Source organism: Nannobrachium achirus (assembly GCF_963921795.1).
Source record: "Nannobrachium achirus genome assembly, chromosome: 12".
Taxonomy (NCBI): Eukaryota; Metazoa; Chordata; class Actinopteri; order Myctophiformes; family Myctophidae; genus Nannobrachium; species Nannobrachium achirus.
Window position 1 is genome coordinate 2035923 of NC_137832.1, and position 13607 is coordinate 2049529.

General features: G+C 42.0%; 1 protein-coding gene across 1 annotated transcript in view; it reads left to right on the forward strand.

Annotated features, from left to right (window-relative positions):
- Positions 1 to 201: 201 nt before the first annotated feature.
- polk (polymerase (DNA directed) kappa) overlaps positions 202 to 13607 on the forward strand; it is a gene marked incomplete at both ends in the record, with an annotated part of 19328 nt that continues 5922 nt past the window's right edge. Inside the window, 7 exons of the mRNA XM_080737908.1 lie at positions 202 to 369; positions 654 to 773; positions 1897 to 2049; positions 5170 to 5301; positions 5819 to 5969; positions 6847 to 7110; positions 12650 to 12774. Of these exons, the coding sequence (XP_080594034.1) occupies positions 202 to 369; positions 654 to 773; positions 1897 to 2049; positions 5170 to 5301; positions 5819 to 5969; positions 6847 to 7110; positions 12650 to 12774 (1113 nt within the window). The remainder of the gene's footprint in view (positions 370 to 653; positions 774 to 1896; positions 2050 to 5169; positions 5302 to 5818; positions 5970 to 6846; positions 7111 to 12649; positions 12775 to 13607) is intronic.

Consider the following 13607-nt stretch of genomic DNA (forward strand, 5'->3'; position numbering starts at 1 on the left):
TAGTACGGCGCCCCCAGTGGCCATTCTCAGCCGATACAGAGAAGATGTTTCACGCAGCTGTGTGTGGGACGCCTAAGATAATAAAGGTATCTATCATCTCATCTCATCTGTCTGTCTGTCTGTCTATGTTTGCAGTGAAGTGACTCTGATGTGGATCAGCTCCCATGAAGGCTCCATCCTGTCTTCTGTGAGAGCTGAAGCATGGACATGGACCGGGACCGCTCTGGGTCCTCTGGGGACGTCCTGCTGTCCAGAAAGACGGACGGGGACAGCGTCCTGGTGTCCAGGATGACCCTCAATGACAACAAGGCTGGCATGGAGGGTCTGGACAGAGACAAGATCAACAAGATCATCCTGGAGGCATCAAAGGTATGAATGAAGGTCCACGTGTTATTATATCTAATGTGTACAAGTGGCTAAATAGGTCTTTTTAGACACAATAAACGAGCAATTTCTTTATTATTATTTACAGTAACACTACCAGCCCCCATAAGTAACATCTGCCCATGAAAGATTGTGGTGCATCTTGGGAATGGGCTTATTGTGTCTAAAAAGACATATTTAGCCACTTGTTGCGCGCTCTCTCTCTCTCTCTCTCTCTCTCTCTCTCTCTCTCTCTCTCTCTCTCTCTCTGTCTCTCTCCCCCCCTCCAGGGGTCCAGGTTCTACATTAACGAGCAGAAGAAGGAACAGCAGGTGAACCAACGCATTGAGAGGATGATGCAACAGAAAGACTCCGTCACAGAGGAAGAGCTGGACAGAGCTACAACTGAGGTACTGTCTACATACTACTGTATTTTACATCTATGCAACAGAGAGACTCTATTACAGAGGAAGAGCTGGAGAAGGCTCACACTGTATAACTATACTGTATGTTACTGTATGTACATGTTACATCTATGCAACAGAGAGTCTCTATCACTACTCATCCAATATCCTGAATACTTTACTAACAGTGTTCAGAGGTACAGTTATACCATAGGACAGGGGTCTTCAACGTTTTCAGGCCGGGGACCCCCAAACTGATGGGGAGATGGAGCAGGGACCCCCTACCACCTCGTAGGGTGGGGGGGTCGGGGCTACGACATATTTTTTTATTTTAAACATGTACAAGTTACAGCGAGCAGGGTGGGCCGTAACACTACCATTTCTAAACATACTTATACTTATTAACTGAGAACAATAATATCAACAATCTGTCAATTGCATAGTAATCATGTATTCAAGCTATTCAAAATGGATAGAATCATGATTTATTTTTTAACATAAATGTGAAAAATGAAAAAAAAAAAATGAAAAAAAAAAAAAAACATTTCTTTTTTTTTTTTTTTTAAGCAATAATTTCGCGGACCCCCTGCAGTACCTCCGCGGACCCCCTAGGGGTCGCGGACCCCCTGTTGAAGACCCCTGCCATAGGACAGTTGTGAAAGGTACAGTACGGTTATGAAACACAGACAAAGTCCTCTGTATTCAATTCATACAGACATACAGTATAAAGACATACCATACAATACTATACAAGACATTCTTTGGAAGCTGGTAGACATGTCCATTGTCCATGTCCAGTTGCAAATTGCAGACAGGCACTCTTTTATGGTTTTGAAAGAGGGTGTACACACACACACAGACACACACAGACACACACACACACACACACACACACACACACACACACACATTAGACAAAAATGTACAGTACAAGTACTGTCAAAACAAAATAAATGTAGTACCGCACAAGGAAAGCAAAGTCGAACATGTTTTGGGTGTTTTGTTTTTCTCTCTCGTGACCCCTACTGTAAACATGGTGCATGCTGGGAGATCATGACCTCACTGTAAACATGGTGCATGCTGGGAGATCATGACCTCACTGTGAACATGGTGCATGCTGGGAGTTCAGGTGGAGAGGCTGAGAGCGGTGTTGGAGCGGGGTCGTGACCTCAGCAGGGTGATGGTTCACGTGGACATGGATGCTTTCTACGCTGCTGTGGAGATGAGAGACAACCCTGATCTGAGAGACAAACCTATGGCTGTAGGCTCTACTAGCATGCTGGTAAGAACCCTATCCTCCTTATATACCTTTATACCTGTCCTTATACCTATACCTAATATACCTGGAGATGAGAGACAAACCTATGGCTGTAGGCTCTACTAGCATGCTGGTAAGAACCCTATCCTCCTTATATACCTTTATACCTGTCCTTATACCTATACCTAATATACCTGGAGATGAGAGACAAACCTATGGCTGTAGGCTCTACTAGCATGCTGGTAAGAACCCTATCCTCCTTATATACCTTTATACCTGTCCTTATACCTATACCTAATATACCTGGAGATGAGAGACAAACCTATGGCTGTAGGCTCTACTAGCATGTTGGTAAGAACCCTATCCTCCTTATATACCTTTATACCTGTCCTTATACCTATACCTAATATACCTGGAGATGAGAGACAAACCTATGGCTGTAGGCTCTACTAGCATGCTGGTAAGAACCCTATCCTCCTTGTATACCTTTATACCTGTCCTTATACCTATACCTAATATACCTGGAGATGAGAGACAAACCTATGGCTGTAGGCTCTACTAGCATGCTGGTGAGAACCCTATCCTCCTTGTATACCTTTATACCTGTCCTTATACCTATACCTAATATACCTGGAGATGAGAGACAAACCTATGGCTGTAGGCTCTACTAGCATGCTGGTAAGAACCCTATGCTCCTTATATACCTTTATACCTGTCCTTATACCTATACCTAATATACCTGGAGATGAGAGACAAACCTATGGCTGTAGGCTCTACTAGCATGCTGGTAAGAACCCTATGCTCCTTATATACCTTTATACCTGTCCTTATACCTATACCTAATATACCTGGAGATGAGAGACAAACCTATGGCTGTAGGCTCTACTAGCATGCTGGTAAGAACCCTATGCTCCTTATATACCTTTATACCTGTCCTTATACCTATACCTAATATACCTGGAGATGAGAGACAAACCTATGGCTGTAGGCTCTACTAGCATGCTGGTAAGAACCCTATGCTCCTTATATACCTTTATACCTGTCCTTATACCTATACCTAATATACCTGGAGATGAGAGACAAACCTATGGCTGTAGGCTCTACTAGCATGCTGGTAAGAACCCTATGCTCCTTATATACCTTTATACCTGTCCTTATACCTATACCTAATATACCTGGAGATGAGAGACAAACCTATGGCTGTAGGCTCTACTAGCATGCTGGTGAGAACCCTATCCTCCTTGTATACCTTTATACCTGTCCTTATACCTATACCTAATATACCTGGAGATGAGAGACAAACCTATGGCTGTAGGCTCTACTAGCATGCTGGTAAGAACCCTTTCCTCCTTGTATACCTTTATACCTGTCCTTATACCTATACCTAATATACCTGGAGATGAGAGACAAACCTATGGCTGTAGGCTCTACTAGCATGCTGGTGAGAACCCTATCCTCCTTGTATACCTTTATACCTGTCCTTATACCTATACCTAATATACCTGGAGATGAGAGACAAACCTATGGCTGTAGGCTCTACTAGCATGCTGGTAAGAACCCTATCCTCCTTGTATACCTTTATACCTGTCCTTATACCTATACCTAATATACCTGGAGATGAGAGACAAACCTATGGCTGTAGGCTCTACTAGCATGCTGGTAAGAACCCTTTCCTCCTTGTATACCTTTATAGGCTACCTGTCCTTATACCTATACCTAATATACCTGGAGATGAGAGACAAACCTATAGGCTCTACTAGCATGCTGGTGAGAACCCTAACCATATCCATATATACCTATAGGCTACCTACTGTATACCTGAGCTGAGAGACAAACCTATGGCTGTATCATTATATACCTTACAGTATACAGTTTACAGTTTAGGTATTTAGCAGACGCTTTTAATCCAAAGCGACTTACAATAAGCAGATAAAACATCACAATAATAAACAAGATAATATGTCAGTACATCAACAGCAATATAACAATGCAAATGAATATCTATCTAGGAAACAATATAATCAGTCAAGAAATAAAAGTACTAAAAAAACTAAAAACAAATGCTAACTAGCTTCATATACCTTTATACCTATCCTTATACCTAACTCTATCCCTGATCTGGGAGACAAACCCATGGCTATAGGCTCCACAGCATGCTGGTAAGACACAGATAAACAGATAAAAAATAGCTGTCACAGATATTTTTTATCTGTATCTTAGCATCCACTTGAATGAGGACGGATATTTTGTATATGTTTATCTGGCCTAGTGGGAATGGGCTTTAATCCTTATACATCAGGGGTGCCCAAAAGGTAGATTGTGATCTACCAGTAGATCACCAAGGGTGTGCAGGTAGACCACATGACATGTTTCTAAAAAATATATAATTATTAAAATATAAAAAGAATATGTCAATATGACATCAAGAAGGGCCTGTCAGCTCCCTTCATGGCTTCTAAAGTAGGCAAACCTTCAATGCAATACTTTGTTCAAGATTCACTAGCCTTACACAGAACCTACCACTTCCATACAGAATGGGATGAAGACATTTCCCCCAGTATTTCCCATTTATTTCCCCCTTACAGTAAGTGTGTTTGTCTAAAATGTAACGCCAGTGCTGCTATTCCAAAGCCCCCCACAGGCCCGCCGCCCTAAGCTAAAACATTTTGGATGGGTAGATCATGTTGAGCTAGTCATTTTAAAAGTAGCTCTCACGTCAAAAAAGTGTGGGCACCCCTGTTATACATGTTCTACAGTCTACATCCAACTGCCATGTTTATAACATGTTGTATGTTTTCAGTCCACATCCAACTACCATGTAGTTAACATGTTGTATGTTACAGTCTACATCCAACTACCATGTAGTTAACATGTTGTATGTTACAGTCTACATCCAACTACCATGTAGTTAACATGTTGTATGTTACAGTCTACATCCAACTACCATGTAGTTAACATGTTGTATGTTACAGTCTACATCCAACTACCACGTAGTTAACATGTTGTATGTTACAGTCTACATCCAACTACCATGTAGTTAACATGTTGTATGTTACAGTCTACATCCAACTACCATGTAGTTAACATGTTGTATGTTACAGTCTACATCCAACTACCATGTAGTTAACATGTTGTATGTTACAGTCTACATCCAACTACCACGCCAGGAAGTTTGGCGTGCGCGCCGCCATGCCAGGTTTCATCGCCAGGAAGTTGTGTCCCAGCCTGGTCATTGTCCCCACCCACTTTGACAAGTACAGAGCGGTGAGCAGCGAGGTAAGAGTTAACTCATCACACCTCTTTTTAAACCTTTTTATTGTATGTATTATTGTATTATTATTATATATATTTTTTCTTTATTTTTCATTTCCAAAACGTGTGTGTGTTAACGACTTTTTCTCACTCAACTGTAAACAAACCAACATAAAGTTTAAGTGTATAGAGGGTATCTTCACATTTCTAAAGTGACAATTTAAGGACTTTTTAATACCTCTAAAATGACAAATTAAACATTGTCCAAATTGTCAAATATATAGAGGCAGAAATTGTGAAAATATCTGTAGATCTGCTATTTTCACAATAGAACGTTTTCTTTTTTTTCTTTTTTTCAACTTCGACTTTCGACTTTCTCTGGTGGGAGTCGACTTGTGTAATGAAGTCGAATGAGTCGACTTGTCGACTTTTTCGATAATACCCTATTGTGTGTGTGTGTGTGTGTGTGTGTGTGTGTGTGTGTGTGTGTGTGTGTGTGTGTGTGTGTGTGTGTGTGTGTGTGTGTGTGTGTGTGTGTCAGATCAGGGAGATCTTCTCAGACTACGACCCCCACTTCCAGCCTCTCTCTCTGGACGAAGCCTTCCTGGACCTCACGGACCACCTGGAGGAGAGGAGAGCCTGGCCGGAGGCCCGACGCACGCACTGCTGCAGAGACCCACAAGGTCACCAAGGTCAGGATGGTTTAGCGGAACGCCCGGGATTCCAACCCCAGTCTTCAAAATTACCCACCTGTTTCCCCGAGAATTTACTGTAGCATTATCTGCGGGACACTTCCGGTTAACAGCAGACATACAAGCTCACGTCGCGTCGCAAATGCAACCGCTGTGAGCTTGTAGATCGCACTCGGCTGCGACGCCGGAAGCTCCCGCACACCTTCTGTGCAATGCATGATGGGACGTTGGAAAGTTGTGGATATTAGGGCATTAACGAAAAAGTCGACAACGACTTCATTGCACAAGTCGACTCCCACCAGAGAAAGTCGAAGTTGAAAAAATAAAACGTTCTATTGTTCTAAAATAGCAGATCTACATGCTCACAACGCCTCGCGATGCGAGCTGTTGTGAGCTTGTAGATCGTCTATTTTCACAATTTCTTTGTCTATATATTTGACAATTTGAACAATGTTTAATTTTGCCATTTTAGAGGTATTAAAAAGTCCTTAAATTGGCACTTTAGAAATGTGAAGATAAGATACCCTCTACTTAGACTGTATGTTGGTTTGTTTACAGTTGAGTGAGAAAACAATGTTTCACATTAAGCTAATCATCCAGGGACCCCCAAAATAATTGGGGGGGTCGTGTGTGATGTGATGATGTCATCAAACGATAAAGTCGACTTCAACTCAACTTTTTACTGAGTCGAGTCGACTTGCAAATATCACAAGTCGTTAATGCCCTAGTGGATACAGAGTTTTCTTTTAGTGTAAGAATCGTTTAAGGTGAATCGTTAAGGAACTGTAATTGTTAAAATCCTAAAAGATGCCAGTCCTTTCCCACACTGTGAGTGGGTATAATGAAGGTGAAGTGAAATCATTTGTGTTTTCTGAAGGTGAAGGTCAAAGCTCCGAAGGTGAAGGTCAAAGCCCTCCGGTCCAGCAGACAGCAGAACTCTCTCCTCTTCTGTTTGACGACAGTCCCACTTCCTCCTCTGCCGGATCTGCTCCGGGATTCCAGCTGTTTGACAACAACAGTCCCACTCGCTCCTCTGGAGGATCCGGTCCAGGTTCCCGGGTGTTCGGGATCTCTGCAGAAGAGGCCGTGAGAGAGATGCGCTTCCGCATCGAACAGAAGACATCGCTGACCGCCAGCGCAGGTGAACACTAGGATGGGACGATAATCGTTATTATCGTTTATCGTGATAAAAAACACTCACATTAATCTTATCGTGGAGATTTGAATTTATTGTGGAGATTTAAATGTAATGTGAAATTGTCCTCCGTCATGCACTGGGATCAATTCAATATGCATGGGGATATTTTGCTGAAAATAGCAGATCTGCTATTTTCAGAGCACAACCAAACATAAAATGACTTGTCTTATCAAAACCTCCACAAACTGTGAGTCCGTCAGTCAGTCCGTCCGTCCGTCCGTCCGTCCGTCCGTCCGTCCGTCAGTCAGTCTGTCTGTCACACGTCACATGTCATACTTTTGCCCTGCTCATATCTCCGCAACCGTTGCCCCGATCCATGCCAGATTTTGCACACACACTCCTTGCCTGCCAAACTACAACCTCCAAGGTCCTGGGGGCCCCCCAGATGTAAAAAATGACCAAATGTGCAAAAATGACCAAATGACCACCCCAACGGGGCTGCTCACGGGGAATTCCCGGGGACCACCGACTCCTGGTGCTCCAGAACGGATGCAAAAGTGGTGGCGCCCCCAGTGGAGGACCCCCTGCCACTGCAGCACACATAAAATGCCGTAACTCGGGCTAGGAGCGACCGGGAGAGCCGGGGCCGGTACCTATTCGTCCGCCTCGGCGGCGCGGAGAACCCACCCCTCATTTCTCACAAGGCCCTCTTCTAGCGCCACCATGTGGCCGATTCTTGCAAAACACATTTTTGGACACTGCTCCTACAATTTTTGCCCTAAAATCACTCAAATCGGTACACAGTATGTCTACACTCATGTCATCAACATGGATCTGTCCCATATAGCGCCACCTTCAGGCCAATTTTTTAAAACACATTTTTGGACACTGCTCCTACAATTTTTGCCCTAAAATCACGCAAATCGCTACACAGTATGTCTACACTCATCTCATCAACATGGATCTGTCCCATATAGCGCCACCTTCAGGCCGATTTTTTCAAACACATTTTTGGACACTGCTCCTACAGATTTTGCCCTAAAATCACACAAATCGGTACACACTATGTCTACACTCAGCGCCACCATCAGGCCGATTTTTTTCAACCACATTTTTGGACACTGCTCCTACACATTTTGCCCTAAAATTACGCTGCGACCTGACGGTCGCTTATCTCCCGATTAGGGAGTCTTACTGGTATTTCTACTGGATCTCTTCTCCACTAGTCCCCCCCTGACATTTATAGTCTAGTTTTTATTGGTTGACAACATTGTCAATATATTTCTTTTTGTTTTAGTTTAGCTTAGTTTTTATCTAGTTGTGGGCTCGCCTATAAGGCGAGCACACTTTAGATATTGTCATTATTTATCTATCAGGCAGGCAATCAGTAGACGGGATCTTCGGTTCCTTTCTACTCCTACATACTTAGTGAGAAAATGAAAATAAAAACATCAATGTGTTCAGTTTACAGTGGCGAAGTGTGCTATTATTTTTTATAGCAATCGGCCAAATGGTGGCGCTGTAGGAAGCCTTCGAAAGTGCGATCTTTGAACAGGTATAGCTCATGCTGTGTTATACATACAGCCATGAAACCTGTATACACTAGGGTGGATCTTAAATTACCTTTTTTTGATTTTCTTGAGTCTTACCCCCCAATTATGTTCCTATGTACAAAAAACTGCTTTGGTTAAAATTTGGTTGAATTTCAAGCATATTTAGAGGTAGCTCAATCAAGTCAAAGATTGTACATTTTATTGGTCAAAATCGAATTGCACTGCCTGCACATTTAAGTTATATATTACACATTATTCTTATACTATGCACAGAAATTATATTTTTTAAGCTTACAAATCTAAACACAAATCTGATTACATGTTTGTCATATGTCAAAACAGAATTAATGTATTGTAGGAAATAGCAAAGCAAAGAATGACAAATTGCTATTTTTCAGGTAACGTGGAGAATGACTTTATTGCACACTCTTCAGTCATACTCACAACACAACTAGCACACAGCCCCACTTGTTTATGCCCAAAACCCCTGAAAGTCACTGCAATATAGTAACTTAGTAGTTACTGATCAATTAAAGTTGATTTGCGGCTATCGGGATACTTGTGCCGATGGTTCTGCACAATTTGCAGCAAGTACTGGAGTTGGGTCTCATCTTTGGTGATGAGACCACAATATTCCTGTATTAGGGCAACCCCACGCTCTGCATGATCATTGACAACATTGATTGTCTTCATTACAGCCAGAGCTTCTTGGTAGTCCTCCCTGGTCTCCCACTCATCGGGATCAACATCAAGGAAGTCATCTGGGAGATCCATCAGTTTGAAGAGCACCTTGGATTTGGGAGATACAAAATCTTCAATGTTCTTCCTTGCAACTGTTCCAAGGTCAACAGTGATTCTCTTCATATGCCCCTGTTCATCCTCTTCATTTCCATCTTTCATGGCTCTCACCATCAGCCTCTTTGTTTGCGCACTCACTTGACTGTCAAACAGTGCAAGTCCGTTTGAATTGGCCATGAAACATGTTTCATGGCCAATTCAAACTGACCCGCAGGGAAGAAAAAGCATGCATGGATTTGTGCATTTTTGCAGTTTGCATTTATGTGAAGGCATGGATGATGGCACCTGTTGCTGTCAGCGCTCCACTAAATGACTTGCAACTGTTAAAATCGTTGCTGGAATATGCATCAATAAATCCTGAGGTGTCTAAAGCTGCTTCTCAAAAGTTCTCCAATCACTTGTGGTATTTGGCTCCAGAGATCGTCGGACTTGCACTGTTTGACAGTCAAGTGAGTGTGCAAACAAAGAGGCTGATGGTGAGAGCCATGAAAGATGGAAATGAAGAGGATGAACAGGGGCATATGAAGAGAATCACTGTTGACCTTGGAACAGTTGCAAGGAAGAACATTGAAGATTTTGTATCTCCCAAATCCAAGGTGCTCTTCAAACTGATGGATCTCCCAGATGACTTCCTTGATGTTGATCCCGATGAGTGGGAGACCAGGGAGGACTACCAAGAAGCTCTGGCTGTAATGAAGACAATCAATGTTGTCAATGATCATGCAGAGCGTGGGGTTGCCCTAATACAGGAATATTGTGGTCTCATCACCAAAGATGAGACCCAACTCCAGTACTTGCTGCAAATTGTGCAGAACCATCGGCACAAGTATCCCGATAGCCGCAAATCAACTTTAATTGATCAGTAACTACTAAGTTACTATATTGCAGTGACTTTCAGGGGTTTTGGGGGTAAACAAGTGGGGCTGTGTGCTTGTTGTGTTGTGAGTATGACTGAAGAGTGTGCAATAAAGTCATTCTCCACGTTACCTGAAAAATAGCAATTTGTCATTCTTTGCTTTGCTATTTCCTACAATACATTAATTCTGTTTTGACATATGACAAACATGTAATCAGATTTGTGTTTAGATTTGTAAGCTTAAAAAATATAATTTCTGTGCATAGTATAAGAATAATGTGTAATATATAACTTAAATGTGCAGGCAGTGCAATTCGATTTTGACCAATAAAATGTACAATCTTTGACTTGATTGAGCTACCTCTAAATATGCTTGAAATTCAACCAAATTTTAACCAAAGCAGTTTTTTGTACATAGGAACATAATTGGGGGGTAAGACTCAAGAAAATCAAAAAAAGGTAATTTAAGATCCACCCTAGTATACACTTATGCGTCTCCTCATGCCGAACAACTTTTACCCTCTAACTTTTGACCTCTGACCTTTAGGTCTCCCACAATTCGGAATTATATGAAAAACAGTAAAAATCTATCTCCTCCTGGGATTTTCGCGTCAAGTGCACAAAACTTTTTTCACATGAACTTTGGACCAATACGGTCAAACTAATCTCGGCGGATTTCTTTTAAAGTGAAATATAATTTTTTAATAATTCAATATATATTGCGGTTTTATGCAAATTATTCTTCGGCCTCTAAATCATACATGCAAAGTTACACGTTCATGGCATTTGGCAAAGATGTGGAGGGTTAGTCAAAGTATCACTGAAACCAATTTTATTCCAATCGGCCAAAGGGGGGCGCTATACGAAGCGTCTGAAAATTCAAACTTCAAACGGGCTTAAGTCATGACTCGTTTCGTTTGAAGACATGCAACTTGTTACACGCGTGCTTTGACTCAAGCGGAAGACATCTGTGTCGTTGTTAAGTAAGCTCCGCCCTTCGATTTTCCGCCACTTTGAGCAGTTTGTAAAACGCGTAAACCCGCTTTTATTCTGGAATTTTCGCGTCACGTGCACAAAACTTTTTTTACGTGAACTTTGGACCGATATCTAAAGATCTGTCGGGTCGGATTTCTTTAACATTGAAACATGCTTTTTTAAATAATTCAAACAATATTGCATTTTTATGCAAATTATTCTTCTGCCTCTAAAACATACAAACAAAGTCACATTTTCATGACAAAATAGTGTAGAGGGTTAGTTCAAATATCACTGAAACCAATCTTACCCCAAATGGCCAAAGGGGGGCGCTATATAATTTTGAGCAGTTTGTAAAACGCTTAAACCCGTTTTTATTCTAGGATTTTTTTTGCAATTTGCATGAAACATTCTACACGCAATCTAAGGACCTTTATCTAACATGCCTATGAAGTGCACACAAAAAAATTATAAAATAATAATAATAAATATAGCTGCAAGCAGCGATAAAGTGTCCAAAGCCAAAAACACCTCAAATCATGAACACAGCCTGGGATGTGCGTGAAATCTTGCAAGCACATTCCCAATAGGTCAAGGAACAGATACCAACCTTCTCACATTGGCCTGTTATAGCGCCACCAGCGGGTCAACTTTTGCACAACACATTTTTGGAACAAAATGGACCAATCTTTGACGTCAGTAACGTCAAAGAGAGCACTGCCTGCGATCTTGACATTTTGTGCTTTTATAGCCATTGTTTTCTGGCTTGAAGCGAGCCCACAATTGTTTCGAAGGAACAATATTTTTCTAGTTCTTATTTTGTTTTTGTCAGTGAAAGAATTGACAAAAATGTTCATCATAGTTTTAGTCAACAAGGGTATTGTTGTTATTATAATGACATTATGTAGCACATGGGTCTTCAACGTTTTCAGGCCAGGGACCCCTTAGTTGAGAGAGAGATGAAGCAGGGACCCCCACAACTTGTTCATAGATTCCATATAGTTTCATTGTTTGACAGCACAATCATCAGTGTATTTTGGACAATTTGTTTTCAGATAAACTTGACCTTTCACTCTGTACTTAGTTTGCTCTTTTTCCCCTCTACACTAAACTATTTGCCAAAAATAGCAGATCTACAAGCTCACAACGCCTCACGCTTCTCAGAATATGGACGCTAGGGTTCAAGTGGTTAATATAAAAAAGGAGAAATTCTATCACTCAAATATTTGGAGGACCCCCTGTGGTATCTCTGGGGACCCCCTAGGGCTCCCGGACCCCCTGTTGAAGACCCCTGCTGTAACATATTTAGTTGTGTGTTTTTGATAAATAAACATTTTTTTCTTCTGTTCTGTTCTCCCAGGCATTGCTCCCAACATGCTGCTAGCCAAGGTGTGCAGTGACCTGAACAAACCTAACGGACAGTTCCTGCTGCCAGCTAACGCTAACGCTGTGAGGGAGTTTATAGACAAACTACCTGTACGCAAGGTAACCACACACACACACACACATTGTGAGGGAGTTTATAGACAAACTACCTGTACGCAAGGTAACCACACACACACACACACACACACACACACACACACACACACACACACACACGTTGTCAGCTTGTAGATCAGCTTGTAGATCAGCTATTTTTCTGTGACTCGTTGTGAGCTTGTAGATCAGCTATTTTTCTGTGACTCGTTGTGAGCTTGTAGATCAGCTTGTTGTGAGCTTGTAGATCAGCTATTTTTCTGTGACTCGTTGTGAGCTTGTAGATCAGCTTGTTGTGAGCTTGTAGATCAGCAATGTTTCTGTGACTCGTTGTGAGCTTGTAGATCAGCTTGTTGTGAGCTTGTAGATCAGCTTGTTGTGAGCTTGTAGATCAGCTATTTTTCTCTGACTTGTTGTGAGCTTGTAGATCAGCTTGTTGTGAGCTTGTAGATCAGCTATTTTTCTGTGACTCGTTGTGAGCTTGTAGATCAGCTTGTTGTGAGTTTGTAGATCAGCTTGTTGTGAGCTTGTAGATCAGCTTGTTGTGAGCTTGTAGATCAGCTATTTTGTGCACACAGCAAAGTAAAAATCAGGCATTGCGACGCCATCCCGGCCTGACAAGACACATTTTAAACTTATTTTTTGGGGGCTTTTGCCTTTATTGACCAAGGGAGGTCCAGTAGACTGACAGGAAATGGGGAGAGAGAGATGGGGAGTGACATTCGGTAAACATCGTCCGGATCGGGAATCGAACCGGCGACGCCGCGGCAACCATGCCTATGTGGCGGTGCCTATGTGGTATGCACCTTAACCAGTAGGCCACCGGACACAACTAAAAA